At 39.2% G+C, this 22,701-nt stretch overlaps 1 protein-coding gene across 1 annotated transcript in view; it reads right to left on the bottom strand.

Moving 5' to 3' along the window:
* Positions 1–1,349: 1,349 nt before the first annotated feature.
* DMGDH (dimethylglycine dehydrogenase) overlaps positions 1,350–22,701 on the bottom strand; it is a 70,644-nt gene continuing 49,292 nt past the window's right edge. The window contains exons 15-16 of the mRNA XM_052647055.1: positions 7,174–7,308; positions 1,350–1,565 (exon numbers count right to left, since the gene is read on the bottom strand). Of these exons, the coding sequence (XP_052503015.1) occupies positions 1,350–1,565; positions 7,174–7,308 (351 nt within the window). The remainder of the gene's footprint in view (positions 1,566–7,173; positions 7,309–22,701) is intronic.

Below are 22,701 nucleotides of genomic sequence, written 5' to 3' on the forward strand. Positions count from 1 at the left end.
TTGTACTACTAATGCAGTTTTATATTTTTTCAATTGTTTCATTAGTTTTAACACAAATAGCAATTAGGCTACAGAAAGGCAAAGAATGAGAAATACCTATACCTATATCAGAGCTGAGAGAAAGGGTCTGGATAATACTCTTGATAATTAGAAAATGTGTGTTTTCAAAGGGATTTTCTTCATTTCTTACGTAAGAGGAGATACCAAAGATAAATGAATAGCAAGTTGGAAGGTTCTAATACATGACTACTTTTATAAAAATTTACGTGTAAATTTGGCACATTTAAAAAACTTACAAGTTAAGAAATTATTTTAAAATCTAACTACAGTATCTTATCATGCTTCACATTCAGCTTTCTTTAATACGCATGTATTGAACTTTTCCTAGGAGGTAAATGTGTGCACAGAACAAATGATAAATGACAAACAACAATTTTTTGAAATGTTTTATTTATTCAACTAAATGCAAATAATTTCAAGAGGTGTATCAGAGAGTTATTTCTAAACGGCTTTTTTTTTTCTTGCTATACACAGTGGTAAGGGCAATCCTGTCAGCTCTTAAGCTCTTATTTGACCTGCTTTGTCAACAGTTTGTGAAATGGTATCCAGAACAGCACAATGTAATGTCAACCTGCATTAATTCTTTCCCAAAGAGAGGTGTTCAGTATTCAAGCTGTGTTTGTCCTGGAACAATCTATTTATTTTTCAGCTTCATTTCAGAAGGTTTACAAGTACCACTTCCTTTGGAAGACTCTGTTCTTTTTTGCAATTTCTCTTCTAAAACAACCTTTGAAAGGACAGTAATGATGTCCCATAAAACTGCCTTCAGGGAAGTCATTAAGAAAATAAATATCTCAAGGAACTGAATAAAAATGTTACACATACCAATATTAAATTTTACTGTTTTCTTCCTAGGCATGTTATGAAAAATTAAAATGATACCTTATTCAATGAGTATTTCTCAATGAAGTAAATCCATCAATACTGCATTTGTTTTTATGTAAAGCGTAATTTGTTTTCAGCTAACAAGAACCATATGCAAATGTTTCTAAAATTATATAATGTTTTCTATATTAGCAATCACTTAAATGTTTTGCTAATGGAGTTTCATATACAACAATATAGGATAACAAAAACATTGATTTCAAGTATCTTTATTTGAAACAATGTAAATCATTCATCCATTATTCTATCTTCCTTAGAAAACAAGAGAAAGGTTTTAGAATTCTTAATCTAGATTTTGATGATTTTGAAATAAATCTTTGGTTTCCCCATTCCCCAGCCAGTCAGTTATAATTCTGAGTACAAGCATATTGCAACCACAATACATTTGCCTCTTCAAAGTCTTTTCAAATTTCGTCCTTTCCACCTTTTTTTTGAAGCCGGCTTCTGGTTGGTTCTGTTAGCACCAAGGGTTCTTGTATGACAACTGCAGGGTAATTTTTGCCCAATAGTTCAACTTCAACTTCTTGCCCCACTTTACTGAGCTCTACAGGAACATACGCAAAAGCCAGACTCTTCTGGATGCGGTAACTATAGCTCCCGGAGGTCGTGTTGCCAACCACCTGAAAAACAAGGCCCCACCACCCTCGGCATCTTGCTCACAGCTAGGACGAGACGGGTGGAGGGCATCACCGACTTGATGGACTTGGGTTTGGGTGGACTCCGGGAGTTGGTGATGGACAGGGAGGCCTGGCGTGCTGCGGCTCATGGGGTCGCAAAGAGTCAGACACGACTGAGTGACTGAACTGAACTGTGTGCTTCCTCTTCAGATGAAAACTCTCAAAAGATATGTTCAACTTACAAAGTTTTATGATATGCTGTCTGTGAGGATAATACCAGGAGAAAAAACTTCACTTTTTTTAGCAGATTAATGAAAGTTTAAAATTATGAAAGACACTTCTCAGAATATATATCTATTTATTTTGCTCAGTTTCATGCCAAGTGATTTGATAGGAAGAATGACATATTTCCATTTTAAAATTCAAAAAATTCTCTTCCATCTAGCATGGCAGTAATAGATAAAAAGGAGGAAAACCTAAAAATCCTAAAGCAAACCTAGCCAACTGTTCCTGTTAGCATTTAGAAAATGACCTGTCAGAAGAGTGCTGAATTAAACTGCTAATATATCAACAGTCAACATAAAGTGAATCTTCTATATAAATATCGCTGTTGTTGTGCTTAGTTGCTCAGTCATGTCTGACTCTTTGAGATCCCATGGACTGTAGCTCACCAGCCCCCTCTGTCCACGGGGAGCCTCCAAGCAAGAATGCCATCATGGGTTGCCATGCCCTTCTTCAGGGGATCTTCCCAACCCAGGGATCGAACCCAGGTCTCCCACATTGCAGATGGATTCTTTACCAGCTGAGCTCCCGGGGAAGCCCATATGAATATATAGAGCATTTAACAATTCCTGATAACTGCTAGGCACTTAAATAAATGTTAACTTTATCTTCTTTAGCTCTAGATGCAAGAAAGAGTCAAATGCCAAAAAAATTACAATATAGATTTAAATGCCACATATCTTAAAAGTAAGAAAACAAAAGCAAAATATGATCTATAGCCCAATTCAAAACGGCTTCTCCTGGCTACACAATGTCTCACTAATCCTTACAGCCTCGCTGCCTAGCACAGTGGTTGTGTATAGCTCGTGCTTGAAAACATCCATGAGCAAGAAGCAGCCTGGCGACGTTTTAGCTGCCTCAGCAAAGGGCGCACAACAGGCAACAGTCATGGCACAGCATTTCTAGTCTTTTAGAGGCTTACACATTTATGACGTTAAATACAGGCTCCTATCTCTGCAGCTCCAGTTTTTAATTATTTCATTGAAACCCCAAATCAGAAGCTCTCCATATAATTTCTGAACTTATTATGGTGATTTATAATGTGAATGCATTCATTAGTAAAAGCTTCTCTCAGGTAGATTATTAGCTGCTAAGGTATTTCTGAAATAACACACATGTTTCAAAATGGTTTTTCTACTCTAGATCAGAGTTCCATGATATAAAGCTGGGATTTGGGTCAAGGTAGTTGGAGTTCTAACCATTGCTTTTTGAAAGATACTGATAACTTGGCTTCACTTCCAGATCTCTAAAACAGAGATCTGCGTTTGGAACTCTGGAAAAGTTAACCTGATTTTCTTGGGCATCTTAAGAGAACAGGAAGAATCCTAAGCGAATCTCTTGGTCAAATTCCCTAACTCACTGGATCAAAAACCTACAATCCCTCTTCAGAGATTGCATGCCCTATTTCCTCAGGTCTCCCCATCTCTTAAAATCCACCAATAATTCATCTGGCAGTTATTTCTGCATTAGTAACTTAAATAGCATGTTTATTTTGTGAATGCTATTCTTAAAATATTTATTGAATGTGTTCTGTTTGATTACTTTTATTTCTCCCTTAATTTCTCTCTAATCCAGGAATTGGTATCTCAGAGTATTTTAGAACTCTAGTCTTTCCTTTGATCTTATTACTATGTCTCCAGGGAAAGGTTTCCCTAGCATAAATTTTATATCATTCTACTTTAACATTTTCCAAATTCAATCAAATTCATTGCTTCATTTTGCTCAGTGAATCATGAGAACAACTTGTCTTCACCCTCTGCCTAATAGAGTCTCATATTCTTTGTGAACTCAAATGTCGGCCTTCTTTTTACCAACGTAAACAAGCTTCATTTATTTTTAGCATTGTCTCATTCTTTTCTTAATTATTAGACTTAAAGATGCCTGTAACAGACATAGAGAAGAGACATGGTAAATAGTCTTTGAAAGAGGGAACATAATTTAAATTGGATGATATATTTATTTGGCTATCCCTGTGTGTTTTAGTTTATTAATAATGAAAAAGAAGAATTTCTAAACTTTCCCAACTTCCTTATCAAAAAGTTTTTTTTCAAAACTTATTTCCCAGCAAAGCTTTTTTTTTTTTTTTTTTTAAAAAAAAAACTAATTAAAACCCTTCTCATGCATACTCTTGGAGAAGTATGCAACCCACTCCAGTGTTCTTGCCTGGAGAGCCCAGGCAAAGAGGAGCCTGGTGGGCTACCGTCTATGGGGTCACACACAGTCGGACACGACTGAAGTGACTTAGCAGCAGCAGCAGCAGCATGCACACTCTTCTGCCTTGATTTTTAAAAATGAAACCTTACTTAAAATCATAATCCATTCCTCCAGCACTGCCATCTCCCAGTGAGACTTAACATTTCCCCAAAGTACTCATCACCCTGTGACGTGCTATTTATTTTATTTAATGTTCATTGTCTGTCTCTCCCCTCCCTAGAATATAAGCTCCACGGGGACAGTGACTGTCTGATTTGCTCACTGCTGCACCCTCGGTACCTAGAATATTGCTGTCACTTAGCAGACATTCAGATTTGTTGAACAAACAAATTAATAATGTTTGCAATGCTAGCAATCAATCTTATTGCTAGCATTGCAAATATCTACCTGCAAGAATATAATATCAAATACCAAAGGTAGTGTAAGTCCATATAAAGTCAGGAAATAAAAATCAAAAAAAGATTTCATATCATTCTAGAGTATAAAGTAGGTCAAAGAGGGTCACCCCCATGATAAAACGATTTAAGCATCACGCTGATATCAGGAAATTTAAGAGAAGAATTTAAAAAATATTTTTGCAAAGACTTTTTTGAATTTGCTACAGTATTGCTTCTGTTTTCTGTCTTGCTTTTTGGCCATGTAGCACGTGGGATCTTAGCTCTCTGACCAGGGATTGAACCCACAACCCTTGCCTTGGGAGGCAATGTCTTAACCGCCAGGAAAGTCCCTAGTTTCAGATTTGCCCAAGATTTCGGCCACCAGGGGAGTCCCTGAGAAATATTATTAATAACTTAAATTGCAACTGGATTGGCAGCTCTATAAACAGATGGCATGTAATGGAAAGATGAAAAATATAACAAGATAATTTGGTACACAGAGAGGGCAAAGGAAATAAAATTTAAAAATAGAACTTGGGTTTCCAGGGTTTTTCTTTTTTCCCCCCAGATTTGTTGTGCTATCATTGACATATAACATTGTATATGTTTAAGGTACAGGATTTCAGTTTTTTTAACTTGGGTATGGTCATATTTAAGATGACTAGAAATCTGTCAGTGGATCATGGTCAGTGGTGGGGTTGCATACAGAATGTTACAACATAATCTGTCCTTCATTCCCTGGCCAAATGAAACAGCCAGAAGAAGGATGGGTGTGGACCATATCAGAAGACCAAGAAAGTTGAATGAGAATAGAGTGCAAAATGTAGAACAAATTCAAAGATGAGGTGGGGGATGAAATACAGTGACAAGGGAAAAATTAATTAGAGGCAGAAAGAACTTTAGATATTATCGCACTCACTGGCTTCATTTTACAGATAAGAACACAGAGACTCAGAGAGGCTCATGCAGTTAGCTAATGGCAGAGGGATTTTAAGTGGAAATCATGGGCAAATCTGAAACCAGAAAAAGAACACATTAAGAAAAGAGGACTGAACCAGGGATCTGGAACAGAAAGGGGAAGTGGAGACTGTGATTTAAGAGTAAGTACGGTACAAACAGAAGAGCAAACTCAACACAGTTAAGGCTGAGGCATTTGAGAAAAAGCTCCAGATCTGAGAAAAGATCCACTGGCTTCATAGTATCGACTATGACATCCATCTGTTACCGAGATGTGCAGGATCTGTGGGTATACAACGAAGTGCTTAGGAGAATACAGAGGCCATCAGAGACAGAGAAGGGAGGAAATGGGGGGATTCAACACGGCTTAGAAGACAGCATAAGCAATTTTAAGGCCAACTGTACCTGGGTCAGAAATCACCTCTGCCAGCCACATGTCATAGTGTGTGACCTCAAGCAAGCTGTTTAATCTCTCTGAATCCCAAAGCCTCCTCTTTAAATGGGAACGATCATACGTATCTGAGAGGGTAGTTATAAAACTAAATGGAATGACATGAAAATTATCCAGCACAAGAAGGAAATCTGTACATGTTAGCTCCATGTCAAAGTGACCCCTTAGCCCAGATGGCATTTCTTTAGTGAACTGAAAGCTGAGATTTGGTCCCACTGGCTCTCCCCACTACCAGGGCTTTTTGTCACTGAACTGATGGGAAAATGGAAACAAATATTAAGTAGGCTGCAATGCGTGAGAAAAGACTTTAGCACAGAATCTCTGAATCTGTGCATGTTGGCCGAGCAGACCCTGCTCCATACAGAACAGCTACTAGGTGAGTCTTAAAGGCCCCTTGGTTGCCGCACTGTCTCTGCCTGATAACCCCTGTCTGGTTGTTGTTTTTGTTGTTGTTGTTTGTTGTTTAGTCACTAAGATGTGTCCAACTCATTGCGACCCTATGGACTGTAGCCCACCAGGTTCCTCCGTCCGTGGGATTTCCCAGACCAAAATACTGGATTGGGTTGCTATTCCCTTCTCCAGGGGATCTTCCTGACCCCAGGATCAAACCCCATCTTCTACATTGCAGCCAGATTGTTTACACTGTCTGGCAACACCAGGTAAAACACAGCAAAATGCTGAGCCAAAGTGGGTTTTATAACTAGTCATAAAAGAGGGAGGAAGTAAAGTTCTGTTGATAAGTTATCGAACTCTAGCTTTACCAGGAGAGAGAATGAAATGTAGCATCCCAAAGGGAGAAGAAGGTGATCTAACTGCTCCTGAAGAACTGAAAGATTTCCATTTTACTTTCTAAGGTTCTACCCTCCCTTGTCATAAAAATTTTCATTTGAATTTTTTTTTTCTGTTAATGTGCTGAGGTCAGAATTGCCTCCTTCTGAAAGATCCCAGAGAAGCTAAGTCAGAACACCAAGTTCTTTATAAAATCTTTCTCTTGTATTCACTGATACGGATGTGGCGAGTCAATAGGCCATTTCACCTCCTAACCTTCTAAATCGTACCTTCCTCGCTGACCAGTGTGTTCAGGTCTCACAGTTTATTGTCTTTCATTAAAACATATAGAACATGATGTTTTCCAAAATGGGCAACATTTCACATTTTCCTTTCAGGTAAGTAATCTCTGTCTCTTGACTGTCAGTTCTGAATCCAAAAGAGTGTCATCTCAACAGTAGATAAATACCTAGCAAAAAAAACTGTAAACAGAAACACAGACAAGGGGTTTCTGCTTCAGAAGAACTGCAGTGGCCCCTCGCTATGGGGCTTCAGCACTCACCTTGCCATCATACCAGATGCTTTCATTTCCCTCCGGATCAACGTCGTCTGTTGCCAAGGTGAGGCAGACCAGTCTCCGTTTCAGCCCCGTGGCTTTAATCTGTTTCAGTGCCTGCTTTCCTATGAAGTCTGCTGGCTGCAGGAATCCAAGATAATGATGATGAATGAATGCTCAGACACTGTGACAAGGTTAGAGATGCAAGCATTTAAATTTGTCTTTGCTATTTTCTCGCCAATTACACATTAAATAAAAATACAGATTGGATCAAACGTCTAGACAAATATTTCTTAGTCCTCAGATGACAGCATCAGCCATGTATTGCTTGAGAATAGGTGAGACTTAAGGGTAATAGCTTCTGATAATTGTACCAGAACTACCTAGGCAGAAACACACGAGGCCTGATATTGTGATGGTGGGTTATGAAAGGTACCCTTGCACCCGATGATTCTGGACAGTGGGACTGGTGGGCAGTGCGCAAGGTGTGGCTGAATTTCTACCCCAAATAAGCCTTTCCTAAGAAGGAAATACACTTTTTTGAAATATGATGCTAAAGCAACTCCAAAATGCCTACTTTTCCCCCTTATTCAGAATAAGGGTTTCTGGAATGTATTAACTCACTGGGTTGCATTGTCAGTTCACGCAGGAAACATATTGAGCTCATGCTGTGAGAGGCATCACACTGAGCCCTGGGTGGGCTACAAAATTAGTCAGATACAGACATTCTGATTAAAGAGCTTATTCTCTAATGCTGTGTTTTTCAACCTCCCCCCACCTCCTTTCCCACAACACATGACAGATGACACTCTCATGCCTAGTGCGGTCCCCCGGGCACACTCAGGGCTCTTCCCAATGCAGTGCAAGAGAGTGAGAGGGACAGTGTTATAGGGATGGCCTTGAGTCCACTCTTATGCATTAAGAAAAGCAGGAATCATGCAAACTTCAGGAGTTTCGTGTTTACTAGTAACCAACCGTACAAACAGGTGAGCCATGGCTCCGCAGCGGAGACACATAGCTAGTAAAGGAGACACAGCTCTATGCGACAAGAATGCCAAGGACACGGGACAGACGTGAGAAACTAGTCAGAGGCTAAGAGCACTGAGCGTGCAGAGGGAGAAGGCTGACCCAGGTGAGGCGCTGGGAGAAGGCTTCGACACAGAAGTGTCCATCTCTTATCTTAAGGAGGAAAAGAATGTGTGATATTCAAGTCACATTTGTGGAAGACAAAATTCTCTAAACAGTTCTCCTAGACTAACTACTCTCTGAAATAAAAGGAAGGAAACAATAATTTTTATTTCTTTACTGGTCAAAGAAGAAAGGAAATGCTCTTTCATGCCAAACAGGTCCTCCGCTACCAACATTTGGGATTTATGCAGCTCTTTCTGCACACAATCATTTAGGATTGGGTGTAATAAGCCCTTCACCTCTCAGTTTCCTTTGTGCCCCAGCTGGTAAAGAATCCTGCAGTGCGGGAAACGTGGGTTCGATCCCTGGGTTGGGAAGATCCCCTGGAGAAGGGAAAGGCTACCAGGATTCTGGTCTGGAGAATTCCATGCACTGCATAGTCCATGGGGTCTCAAAGAGCAATTTTCACTTTCGCTTCATCTCTCAGTGAAGCAGCAGGGGTGGTCCTCACACCCCCTCTGCCTGAGAGCCTCCCAACTCTCTCCTTTACTGACTCAGAACTTTTTAGGACAAGCCCACAATGCAGTATGATTTCTATGGATATTTCAGCTTTACATTACACAAGAAGCTAAAGAAAGCTTTCACTGGCCAAGATTAAAAGAATTATAAAACTGAAGTCCAATTCTTTCCCCTCCACTGTAATCCAGATAGTGAAGACCAACTACAAGCTTTATTATTAAGCCAGATAAAAATTCAAAGACTAGAATCCATGTTATTTAAGTTGGGACAACTGGGGTTAAACAAAGCAACAAACACAGGAAGAGTTTGTTCATCTGAATTCTATGTAGGATAAATTCAGGATAACATAAATCAAAACAAACCAAGTTCATTATAGTTAGAATGTTTGTCTAAATACAGAAAGAATTCTACAACAGGGTGTTTTTTTTTTATTTTTGTTATCTTTTTAAAAAGAAGATTTGCTATCGTGGATATATGATGACAAGGAGTGCTTTTTAGAGTTACTGTCTATATAAGAAGTGAATGATTGCAATGAAAAGAGGTTACACACTTTCTTGTGTGGAAATGCACACAATGCTGAGTGGCTATGCACTCAGTGTAATTTTGGAGCTCTAGGAAACCCTGAATAGAGTCCTCACCTCCTGTTATGGAATCTGAATCTTTGCTGCTACGAGATTCACTTAGATCTTGAAGGTTTGAGGTTCTCCTGCGTCCCTATTAAAGAATTTTCTTTCAACTGTTTACTCAACTGTTGTCATGCCCCTGCTGTGTATCAGATACTAGACACAGTGTATTCAGAGCTAAAACCACAGGGTCTTACAGCCTCTGGGAGGTCCCGCAGAAGATATGACCTCTTCCCCTCCACATTACAACATGCTCAGTGCTGAAATTATTTCATCTGCTTAGTGTTTTAACATATCAGCAGAAAAAAGAATAGTTTGAGATTACTGGAAACATGGTAAAATATGACATGTACAAATAAGTTATACCAATTTGAAATGTGATTCAATGTTACTTCTGCTTGTTCTAAGAGTGTTAAAATCACAGTGTTTTGAAAATTTAAAACAAAGGAAAATGTCTAATGCATGTCTAAGGCCCACAGACAGATGCTATGATAGAGGTATGTATAGCGGGAGCTCAAGAAGGAGTATGATTAGCTCTTTCTGGGATAGGAGAGGGGGGCTGGGGCACCCTTCTGTCAGCTACAGTTTTGTAAAGGGTTTGAAAGATGGGGCTTCCTGATAACTATCGTCTGAATAACCTTCTCCAAAAGCCCTTGCACTTATAAGTCGATCTTCCCAGCATTCATAGAGGTGGATTTGGGGCCTAAAAGAAGTTTGAGTTAACTTAGACAAAGACAGTGAACCAAGATCTCAGGAGTTCAAACCCCATTCTCTTCATCTACTTTGAGCTGCATTCTCTGAGCTGTTTAAGCCAGTATCTGCCACATCTTGAGCGGAGCTGTGGTGAAAGCTGCCCATGACCACAGTTTCCAAGAAGAAGGACTTTAGGAGGTGCTGGCGCGTGGGGGAATAAGGTGTGCTGGAAGGGGAGCCCAACTCCACCAAATTCACAATTTTAACTAAGTCTAAGCAGGAGAAGGAAGCGGCAACCCACTCCAGTATTCTTGTCTAGGAAATCCCATGGACAGAGTCTGAGCCTGGTGGGCTACAGCCCATGGGGACACAAAGAGTTGATACAACTTAGCAACCGAATACACGCAAGCAGGAATGTAAGGGATCCATTAATTATAAGAAACAGGAAAGCAGGGAACCCCAGAAAACTTCCTTTAAAAGAGAAAACTTAAAGTGACAGATTCATAATAGATAAGTAATATTAATATTTATAATTTATTAGGCATTTGCTCTGTGCCAGACACTATGCCCAGGGCTTTACAATCATGAGCTCATTTAATCCTCACAAGGTTTCTATAGGACCAATGATTTTATGCCCAGCTTATGAAGAGAAGGCCTAGAAAACTTAAGTAAGGGTCTTTCACGAGACTCAGCTTTAGATTTTATCCATATGAATTTTTTAAATGACTGTGCCTAAAGTCTATCATTGGCCTGCATAGCTAAAGAATGTTTCTTTTAAGTTATTTAGAAAGAAATATATGATATCACATATAAGTTGAATCCAAAAAAATGATACAAATGAACTTATTTACAAAACAGAAAGAGACTCACAGACATAGAAAACAAATGTATGGTTACCAAAGGGGAACGGCAGAGGGATAAATTAGGAATTTGAGAATAACATATATACATTACTATATAAAATAGATAATCAACAAGGACCTATTGTATAGCACAGGAAATTCTACTCAATATCTGTAATAACCTATATGAGAAAAGATCTGGAAAAAAATGCATAACTGAATCATTTTGCTGTACACCTGAAACCAGCACAGCATTGTAAATGAATTATATTTCAATACAAAATAAATCAATTACTTAAAAATATTATTTCTCAGTACCCTGAACCTATTTTGAATGACATTCACTACACAGTAATATTTTTACTATACAAAAGAATTTGAAAATGTCCTGGAAGTTAATATTTAATGAAATTTAACCTCTATGCCTATATATCCCTGAATTAAGAAATGATCTTGTCAGCAATATCATTCTCAGATGAATGAAAACTAATACTCAAACAATAAAAATGTAAGGAACACATACTTAAAAAATACAGATAAGAGATAACACTTGTCCTGTGAAACAATTGTTGCTTCCTAAGCTAACCTGTGAAAGTGAAAGTCACTCAGTCATGTCCGACTTTTTGTGACCCCATGGACTGTATAGAATTCTCCAGGCCAGAATAGTGGACTGGGTAGCCTTTCCCTTCTCCAGGGGATCTTCCCAACCCAGGGATTGAACTCAGGTCTCCCTCATTGCAGGCGGATTCTTTACCAGCTGAGCCACAAGGGAAGCCCAAGAATGTGGGTAGCCTATCCTTTCTCCAGGGGATCTTACCAACCCAGGAATCAAACTGAGGTCTCCTGGATTACAGGCAGATTCTTTACCAACTGAGCTATCAGGAAAGCCATAGCAAGGAGAGATAAGAAAGCCTTCTTCAGCGATTAATGCAAAGAAATAGAGGAAAACAATAGAATGGGAAAGAATAGAGATCTCAAGAAAATCAGAGATGCCAAGGGAACATTTCATGCAAAAATGGGCTCAATAAGGACAGAAATGGTATGGACCTAACAGAAGCAGAAGATATTAAGAAAAGGTGGCAAGAATACACAGAAGAACTATACAAAAAAGATCTTCATGACTCAGATAACCACAATGGTGTGATCACTCACCTAGAGCCAGACATCCTGGAATGTGGAGTCAAGTGGGCCTTAAGAAGCATCACTACGAACAAAGCTAGTGGAGGTGATGGAATTCCAATTGAGCTGTTTCAAATCCTGAAAGATGATGCTATGAAAGTGCTGCACTCAGTATGCCAGCAAATTTGGAAAACTCAGCAGCGGCCACAGGACTGGAAAAAGTCAGTTTTCATTCCAGTCCCAAAGAAAGGCAATGCCAAAGAATGTTCAAACTAATGTACAATTGCATTCATCTCACACACTAGTAAAGTAATGCTCAAAATTCTCCAAGCCAGGCTTCAATAGGACATGAACCATGAACTTCCAGATGTTCAAGCTGGTTTTAGAAAAGGCAGAGAAACCAGAGATCAAATTGCCAACATCTGCTGGATCATCGAAAAAGCAAGAGAGTTCCAGAAAAACAGCTAATTCTGCTTTATTGACTACACCAAAGCCTTTGACTGTGTGAATCAAAACAATCTGTGGAAAATTCTTCAAGAGATGGGAATACCAGACCACCTTACCTGTCTCCTGAGAAATCTGTATGTGGGTCAAAAGGCAGCTGTTAGAACTGGACAGGGAACAAACAACTGGTTTCAAATTGGGAAAGGAGTAAGTCAAGGATGCATATTGTCACCCTGCTTATTTAACTTATATGCAGAGTACATCATCTGAAATGCCAGACTGGATGAAGCACAAGCTGGAATCAAGATTGCTGGGAGAAATACCAATAACCTCAGATATGCAAATGACACCACCCTTTTGGCAGAAAGTGAAGAAGAACTAAAGAGCCTCTTGATGAAAGTGAAAGAGGAGAGTGAAAAAGTTGGCTTAAAACTCAACATTCAGAAAACTAAGATCATGGCATCCAGTCTCATCACTTCATGGCAAATAGATGGGGAAACAATGGCAGACTTTATTTTGGGGGGCTCCAAAATCACTGCAGATGGTGACTGTAGCCAGGAAATTAAATGATGCTTACGTGGAAGAAAAGCTATGACAAATCTAGACAGCATATTAAAAAGCAGAGACATTACTTTGTCAACAAAGGTCCGTCTAGTCAAAGCTATGGTTTTTCCAGTAGTCATATATGGATTTGAGAGTTGGACCATAAAGAAAGCTGAGCACCAATGAACTAATGCTTTTGAACTGTGGTGCTGGAGAAGACTCTTGAGAGTCCCTCGGGCTGCAAGGAGATCAAACCAGTCAATCCTATAGGAAATCAGTTCTGAATATTCATTGGAAGGACTGGTGCTGAAGTTGAAACTCCAATAATTTGGCCACCTAAAGCAAAGAAGTGACTCATTGGAAAAGATCCTGATGCTGGGAAAGATTGAAGGCAGGAGGAAAAGGGGATGACAGAGGATGAGCTGGTTGGATGGCATCACTGACTCAATAGACATGAGTCTGAGTTAACTCCGGGAGTTGGTGATGGACAGAGATGCCTGGTGTGCTGCAGTCCATGGGGTCGCAAATAGTCAGACATGACTGAGCAACTGAACTGAAGCTAACCTTGGCCCTGACTTGGGAAGATTTAAAGTGGGGTGATAGCAGTCCATTCTCATTTTACTTGCCTTTCCTCCCAAGATTATAGGCTTTATTATATAGTTATTCATTACAAATGAGAGAGGAAAATGTGTCTGAAGGTAAGTGCTGGGATTAAAATTGGTATCTTCAGGATGACCTGGGAACAGAGCTGTATTTCTTAATGAGTCACTACCAAATTAACTACATAAATAGCTGTTAAAGTCTTTGAGAAACATTTCTGGAGCACTGAAATTATACCTTAAAATAGTTTTGGCTTATATTGTTAATCTATTAATTTTTAAAAAGCAATGAGTCATTAATGCAGTCACCTGTGATATATCCTAAATATAACATCCACACAGATGAAAACATTAAGTGGATTTTAAGTGAAATGTAATTAATCATCTCTTTTTAGCTTTATTAAAAACACACATATTACCAAAAAGCACATGGAAATGAAATCAATTAAACCAGTATATATAGGGTGGGATTCTCAGAACAGTGGAGGGTTTTCACACATGTAGCTAAAGTGAACTTGAAAAGAGCAGTGGAAGGAAGGTTCTGAGATGAAGTCAGGGTGGTGGGCTCCTACAGACTGGGAAAGAAACGTTAAAAATCTTCTTTTGGACCTTTTCTGTTTCATATATTTGGAGTCAAAACCCATCAGAAAATTGAAAGCAGCCATTGGTGTGATTGAACTTTTGGCCCAGATCCTTTTAAAAGTTTCCAAAACCATAAGGGAGCCAGTGTAATACACTGGGTTTCAAGAAAGTCCCTTTGGAAACCAGGTATAGCACCAGTGGGGGTCACACCCTGGCGTTTAGAAACATGGGGAGAGTGGCAGAGAGCCCGCTCAGCACATCTACCGCCAGTCACAGAGCAGAGACGAAAGCCGGGGTAACAGACTTCCGCCACTGCCCCTTAACACATTCCTGAAAAACTCCTATTTAAAATGAGGCCAGGAATCACACATTAAAGACAGTTCTCATGGGACTCCCTTTGAAAGCACGTGGCCATGACTAAACTAGTTCAGTTAGTTCAGTCGCTCAGTCGTGTCCGACTCTTTGCTACCCCATGGACTGCAGCACACCAGGCTTCCCCGTCCATCACCAACTCCCGGAGTCCACTCAAACTCATGTCCATTGGGTGATGTCATCCAGCCATCTCATCCTCGGTTGTCGTCTTCTCCTCCTGTCTTCAATCTTTCCCAGCATCAGGGTCTTTTCCAATGAGTCAGTTCTTCACATCAGGTGGCCAAAGTATTGGAGTTTCAGCTTCAATATCAGTCCTTCTAATGAATATTCAGGACTAATTTCCTTCAGGATGGACTGGTTGGATCTCCCTGCAGTCCAAGGGACACTCAAGAGTCTTCTCCAATACCACAGATCAAAAGCATCAATTCTTCAGTGCTCAGCTTTCTTTATAGTCCAACTCTCACATCCATACATGACTACTGGAGAAACCATAGCCTTGACTAGACGGACCTTTGTTGACAAAGTAATGTCTCAGCTTTTTAACATGCTGCTGCTGCTGCTAAGTCACTTCAGTTGTGTCCGACTCTGTGCGACCCCATAGACAGCAGCCCAACAGGCTCCTCTGTCCCTGGGATTCTCCAGGCAAGAACACTGGAGTGGGTTGCCATTTCCTTCTCCAATGCATGAAAGTGAAAACTCAAAGTGAAGTCGCTCAGTCGTGTCCGACTCTTAGCGACCCCATGGACTGCAGCCTACCAGGCTCCTCCGTCCATGGGGTTCTCCAGGCAAGAGTACTGAGTGGGTTGCCATTGCCTTCTCCGTTTTAACATGCTAAGTTGGTCATAACTTTTCTTCCAAGGAGCAATCATGTTTTAATTTCATGGCTGCAGTCACCATCTGCAGTGATTTTGGAGCCTGCCCAAAATAAAGTCTCCCAATGTTTCATCTATTTGCCATGAAGTGATGGGACCAGGTGCCATGATCTTAGTTTTCTGAATGTTGAGCTTTAAGCCAACTTTTTCATTCTCCTCTTTCAGTTTCAAGAGGCTCTTTAGTTCTTCTTCACTTTCTGCCATAAGGGTGGTGTCATCTGCATACCTGAGGTGACTGATATTTCTCCCGGCAATCTTGATTCTTGCCTGTGCTTCATCCAGCCCAGCGATTCTCATGATGTACTCTGCATATAAGTTAAATAAGCAGGGTGACAATATACAGCCTTGACGTACTCCTTTTCCAATTTGGAACCAGTCTGTTGTTCCATGTCCAGTTCTAACTGTTGCTTCCTGATCTGCATACAGATTTCTTAAGAGGCAGGTTAGGTGGTCTGCTATTCTTATCTCTCTAAGAATTTTCCAGTTTGTTGTGATCCACACAGTCAAAGGCTTTGGTGTAGTCAATAAAGCAGAAGTAGATGATGTTTTTCTGGAACTCTCTTGTTTTTTCGATGATCCAATGGATGTGGCAATTTGATCTCTGGTTCCTCTGCCTTTTCTAAAACCAGCTTGAACACCTGTAAGTTCATGGTTCACATCCTGTTGAAGCCTAGCTTGGAGAATTTTGAGCATTACTTTACTAGCGTGTGAGATGAGTCCAGTTGTGCGGTAGTTTGAGCATTCTTTGGCATAGCCTTTCCTAGGGACTGGAATGCAACTGACCTTTTTCAGTCCTGTGGCCACTGCTGAATTTTCCAAATTTGCTGGTATATTGAGTGCAGCACTTTCACAGCATCATCTTTTAGGATTTGAAATAGCTCAATTGGAATTCTATCACCTCTGCTATCTTTGTTCGTAGTGTTGCTTCCTAAGGCCCACTTGACTTCACCTTCCAGGATATCTGGCTCTAGGTGAGTGATCACACCATCATGTTTATCTGAGTCATGATGATCTTTTTTATACAGTTCTTCTGTGTATTCTTGCCACCTCTTGTTAATATCTTCTGCTTCTGTTAGGTCCCTACCATTTCTGTCCTTTATTGAGCCCATCTTTGCATGAAATATTCCCTTGGTATCCCTAGTTTTCTTGAAGAGACCTCTAGTCTTTCCCATTCTATTGTTTTTCTCTATTTCTTTGCATTGATCCCTGAGGAAGGCTTTATCTCTCCTTGCTATTCTTTGGAACTCTGCATTCAAATAGGTATATCTTTCCTTTTCTCCTTTGCTTTTTCCCTTCTTTTCACAGCTATTTGTAAGGCCTCTCAGACAGCTGTTTTGCTTTTGTGCATTTATTTTTCTTGTGGTGGTCTTGATCCCTGTCTCCTGTACAATGTCACGAACCTCCGTCCATAGTTCATCAGGCACTCTATCAGATCTCGTCCCTTAAATCTATTTCTCACTTCCGCTGCATAATTGTGAGGGATTTGATTTAGGTCATACCTGAATGGTTTATGGTTTTCCCTACTTTCTTCAATTTAAGTCTGAATTTTACAATAAGGTGTTCATGATCTGAGCCAGTCAATTCCCAGTCTATTTTTTGCTGACTGTATAGAGCTTCTCCATCTTTGGCTGCAAAGAATATAATCAATCTGATTTCAGTGTTAACCATCTGGTGATGTCTATGTGTAGAGTCTTCTCTTGTGTTGTTGGAAGAGGTTAGTTAATTATGACTAACCTATGGTCCTTATAATGAACTTTCTCAGGTCATTTGTCAAATACCATATGCATCTATGTTTGTCTTACAGTTAAATTGATAAAGTCACACCCTGGGTTTGTTCCATTGAGGGAATGGATCTGACCAGCCCACCACCCCATCAAAACAAATTATACCATCATTCATTTCATTATCACACAATTAGAATCATACAGGATTTAAGCAGGCAGAAAACTTAGTCCAAGGTCATTTTTTATGTAAGAAAATTGAGACCCATAGTTAAGATTATTGTCCAAAGTGACAAAGTGAGTTAACACCAAACCTCAGAACCAGACTTCCCATTCTTGATTCCTTTTCCTCTTTGCATAAGTTTATAACAGTCTATGTAAGTTTGTAATAACTACAATTTTCCTATCTCTTTATTAGCAAAATATTAAACTATGAGTGTAGCAATTCCAGTCTGTTATTATTGGCTAGAAATGAATATTCTCATATTCATATAGTTTTTTATTCTCTACTCCTGGCATATTTAAAACAAAAAATTCATCTAGCATTTTTCTAACCAAAACCGGTAAGCAATTAAGCATTCCTTCTCAAAAAAAGTCTGATACAACTAGAAAAGGGAATCTGTTAACCAGAAGAAAGGTGCAGATACATCAAAACCTGGAGAAAATAATTAAAATATGATTCATGAGCCAGGCCAATAATTAGGTTAATTAGCATCTGATCCAAACTAGATGTTTCAAAATGAAAATAGCATTCATTTTGTGTGTTTAATGACTTTTAATATATTCAATATCAAAGAAAACCATACATTTCAGTCTTTGAGTCTTTTGATTCATAAGAAAACAGGGAAATGAGCTTGTGGCTTTGTCAGAATGTACTTTTTTAAAAATTGGAGCACAGTTGATTAACAATGGTGTGTTAGTTTTAGGTGTACAACAAAGTGATTCAGAGGTACTTTCATGCTTAACTGCATTAGCAACAATTAGAATATCGAGGTTTCATAATAGCTTTCATCTCTTTAGATTATAGTGAAGAACAATTGCTTATTTGGTGTTCTAAGTAGAGCACTCAAGCCTAAATGCAAAGTAAATAATTTTTAAAGAAAATACAAAGAAATAAAGCTAGGGTCTTCAAAAACTGAAAGGGTTATCTCTATAGTTGGTTTTCCATAAAAGATGTGATCAGATTCCATTCAACAAGATTGGAAGAGGCCTAACATTTATTGAGGTATCAAATGTTCTTTGGCTCATCTAATATTTATAACAAATTTAAAAGGTGGATGTTTTCTTCATTTTAGAGATGATAAAACTGAAGCATTTTTAGATTAGGCAACTTGTTTATTTTAGAACCAGTTGGTGGCAGAGCCGTGGTTCAAACCTGTCAAATACTTACTAAGACTATACAAATTATAGCACACAGTACTAGCCCTGAGGATTCTTGGCCTCTGTCCTCAAGGAGCTCAGAGTCTTCCTGAGGAGGCAGCCAGTATTATTGGGTATGAAAATATCATAGTAGAGGTAAGTACAGGGCGCTATAGAAGGGATCCCAGCACTCCCCTGGTTTTAATTGCCATCTATATATGAATGATCCAAATCCATGTGCTCAGAGCAGTCAATTTCAGAGCAGTCTCCAAACTCATGTGCTCAGCTGCCACTGAGACTCTCCACTTGGCTGTCCCATAGTCCCCCCACATCTTCACAAGCCTTTCCAACCTCTCAGTCACACCCCACCTGTGTTTCCTAGCTCATTAACAATATCCTGGGTCCTATTTTCCTCCCCCTTCACAAACAGTCCTTCATGTGGTCTCCATCCTACCTTCTTATTATCATTCATACCTCTTTCTTCTCCATCCTATGGCCACCGCCTTAGTTGAAGCCCTCAACATCTCTCCATTGGATTGCTTCAATTTGGGAAGATGATCTCCCACTTATCAGGGTAAATCCCTCTTAATCTGTTTTCCGTCACTAAAATGTCATTCCTTGCACAAAATCCTTTAAAGTCTTCTCAGTGTCTCCAGGATACACTCCAAACCCCCTAGCCTGGCAGATGAGACCCTGCATGATGAGGTCCCAATACTTCTCTGGCATTATCTTCATCTGCTACATGCCAGCCTTGATAGGTGTTGGGGATGGAATGGTAAAAACATATTGTGTATTACCAGAACCTGTACTCAAGGAGGTTATATCAAAAGATCAAGAAATATGAACAAAATAGTTGCAAGCTGTAACAGGTCCTATAAAGAGGATGCAGCTACAAAATTTCTTTTAAAAATTATTAAATAAAACCCAATAACATAGAAATACATAATACATCATTACTACATGGATTTTATGCCAAAATTAAAATTGGGTTAACATTTGAGAATAAATGCAATTCATCACATAACAAAGTAAAAAAGAAAAGCCGTATGATTATCTCAATGGATCCAGAAAAAGCACTTGTCAAAATCTAACATTCCTAATTTTAAAACAAAACAAAACGCAAAACTTCTAGCACGGAAAACAGAAAGCAGTCTCCTCAACCTGATAAAGAGCATCTGTGAAAATCCTACAGCTTTCTCTATGGAAAACGTGCAGCCAACAGCATACTTAATGATGAAAGACTGATGATGATGGTGGTGAGTGTTTTGGATCTAAAACTGGGAAACAAGATAAGCATGTCTGCTCTTACCACTTCTATTTGTTGCCGTTTCAACCAGTAGAGGTTCTAGCTGGTACCATAAGGTAAGAAAAATAAATGAAAAGCATCCAGATTAGAAACAAAAGACCAAGAAAAGTTTTATCTTCATACACACAATTGTAGAAAATCCAAGGAAATTTTTTTTTTTTAAGTACTAGAACTACTAAGTGGGTTTAACAATGTTGCAGAATGTGAGATCAATATACAAACCCACTGTCTTCTACATACTAGCAATAAACAACTGAAAATTGAAGTTAAAAATTTACAAGTCGCTCAGTTATGATCAACTCTTTGTGAGCCTATGAACTATAACCCACCAGTCTCCTCTGTCCATGGAATTCTCTAGGCAAGAATACTGGGGTGGGTAGCCATTTCCTTCTCCAGGGGATCTTTCTGACCCAGGAATTGAGCCCAAGACTCCTTCACTGCAGGTGGATTCTTTACCACTTGAGCCACCAGGGAAGCTCACTATCAAAATACAAAATACTTAAGGATAGATCTGTAAAAAGATATGCAAGACCCATAAACTTCAAAACGTCATTGGAATTAAAGATTACCTAAATAAATGGAGAGACAGACCTCATCATGAGACAGAAGACTTGAACTGACCTATAGACAGGATGCAATTCCAATCAAAATCCCAGCAGGCTTTCTGATTCATGGAAATTCAAGGGACCTAGAATAGCTAAAAACACTGTAAAATAACAACAAAATTTCAGGGCTATCACAACCGAATTCAAGCTACAATAATGAAGACAGTATGGTATCCTTATCAAGAAAGATAAATAGATCAATACAACACAATAGAGTCCAGAAACAGACCTAAACCTATATGAACAATTTTTTTGGACAAAGGTACAAAGGCAAAGTAGTTTGAATATATAGCCTGTTTCAACAAATGGTGCTGTAAACAACTGTACATCTATATGCTAAAATATAAACTTCCATCATCTATCAGATAGAAAAATTAACTAAAATTGAATCACAGATCTAAATGTAAAGAGATGATAGAACCTGTAGAAAAAAATAGCAGAAAATCTTTGTGACTTTGGGTTAGGCAAAAATTTCTCAGATACAACATGAAAACATGATCCATAAAGGAACAAATTGATAAGGAGTTTAAAAGTTCAAAAATTAAAAACTTCTTTTTGAAAGTCACTACTGGACAAATGATGATATAATACACAGCCTGGGAAAAAATATTGGCAAAGTATGTACCTGACAAGGACTTTTACCTAGAATGTATGAAGAACTTTCAACACTCAAAAATAGGGGAAAAAACGAACCCAGTTTAAAATGAGTAAAAATTTGACCAGATGCTTGATGAAAAGAGAGACAGGAATGGCATAAAAAAGATGTTAAGCATCAAGTCATTAATGAAACAAATTAAAACCATCATAAGATACCACTACACATCTCTTAGAATAACTGAAGTTAAACAGGCTGATCACAGCAAGTGTTTGATGAGCGTATGGAGAAACTGGAACTCTCATATACTGCTGGTGGGAACATAAAATATAAAAAATGGTACATCACTTTGTAAAAGTTTCTTATAAAGTTGACATATCCCTTTCATTTTATCCAGTCGTTCTACCTCTAGGGATTAACTTGAGACAAAAGAAAGCCACAGTCCATACAAATACTTCTACAAGGATGTTTACAGTCAGTTTTTGGTAATAGCTAATCTTCTACAATTATGCTGAATCTAGGCTCAAAAGATTATGAAAGTTCTTCATACATTCTAGATACAAGTCATTGTCAGGTACATACTTTGCTAATATTTTTTCCCAGGCTGTGTATTATATCTTCATATACCCAAAAGAGTATATATTGTATGATTCAATTTATATAAAACTGCAAAATGCAAAATAGTCTGCAGTGATGAAAAGTTCCTTGGGGTCATGTAGAGTGTAGGGAAGGCTGGGAGGTATGGATTATCAAGGGGCAGGAACACACTTCACAGATGAGGGGTGCATTCACCATCTTTGAAGTGGTGATGCTTTCATGAGTACAGACATGCATCCAAACTTATCCAGTGGTACATTTTAAATATGTCAGCTTACTCCAGTAGTCTTGCCTGGAGAATCCCACAGACAGAGGAGCCTGGTGGGCTACAGTCCATTGAGTCACAAAGAGTGTGACATGACTGAAGCACCTTTGCATGCATGCAGGAAACTGTTAAAATAATTAAAATAAAAGCAATCTGAAGAATTACTTCAATTCATTCCTAGCCAAGGGTTCCCATACATTTCCAGATTAGAAAGTAATTAGCTAAATAGCATACTTAAGATTTTAGGATGGAAATAGAGTTTTATAACAGAAATTGGATATATATGAGGATAAGGCTATGGTTTTTCCAGTGGTCATGTATGGATGTGAGAGTTGGGCTGTGAAGAAAGCTGAGCGCCGAAGAATTGATGCTTCTGAACTGTGGTGTTGGAGAAGACTCTTGAGAGTCCCTTGGACTGCAAGGAGATCCAACCAGTCCATCCTAAAGGAGATCGGTCCTGGGTGTTCACTGGAAGGACTGATGCTGAAGCTGAAACTCCAGTACTTTGGCCACCTCATGCGAAGAGTTGACTCATTGGAAAAGGCTCTGATGCTGGGAGGGATTGGGGGCAGGAGGAGAAGGGGACGACAGAGGTTGAGATGGCTGGATGGCATCACCGACTCGATGGACATGAGTTTGAGTGAACTCTGGGAGTTGGTGATGGACAGGGAGGCCTGGTGTGCTGTGATTCATGGGGTTGCAAAGCGTCGGACACGACTGAGTGACTGAACTGAATGATTCAATGGCTGT

The sequence above is a fragment of the Budorcas taxicolor genome, chromosome 10, assembly GCF_023091745.1.
Source record: "Budorcas taxicolor isolate Tak-1 chromosome 10, Takin1.1, whole genome shotgun sequence".
Lineage (NCBI taxonomy): Eukaryota > Metazoa > Chordata > Mammalia > Artiodactyla > Bovidae > Budorcas > Budorcas taxicolor.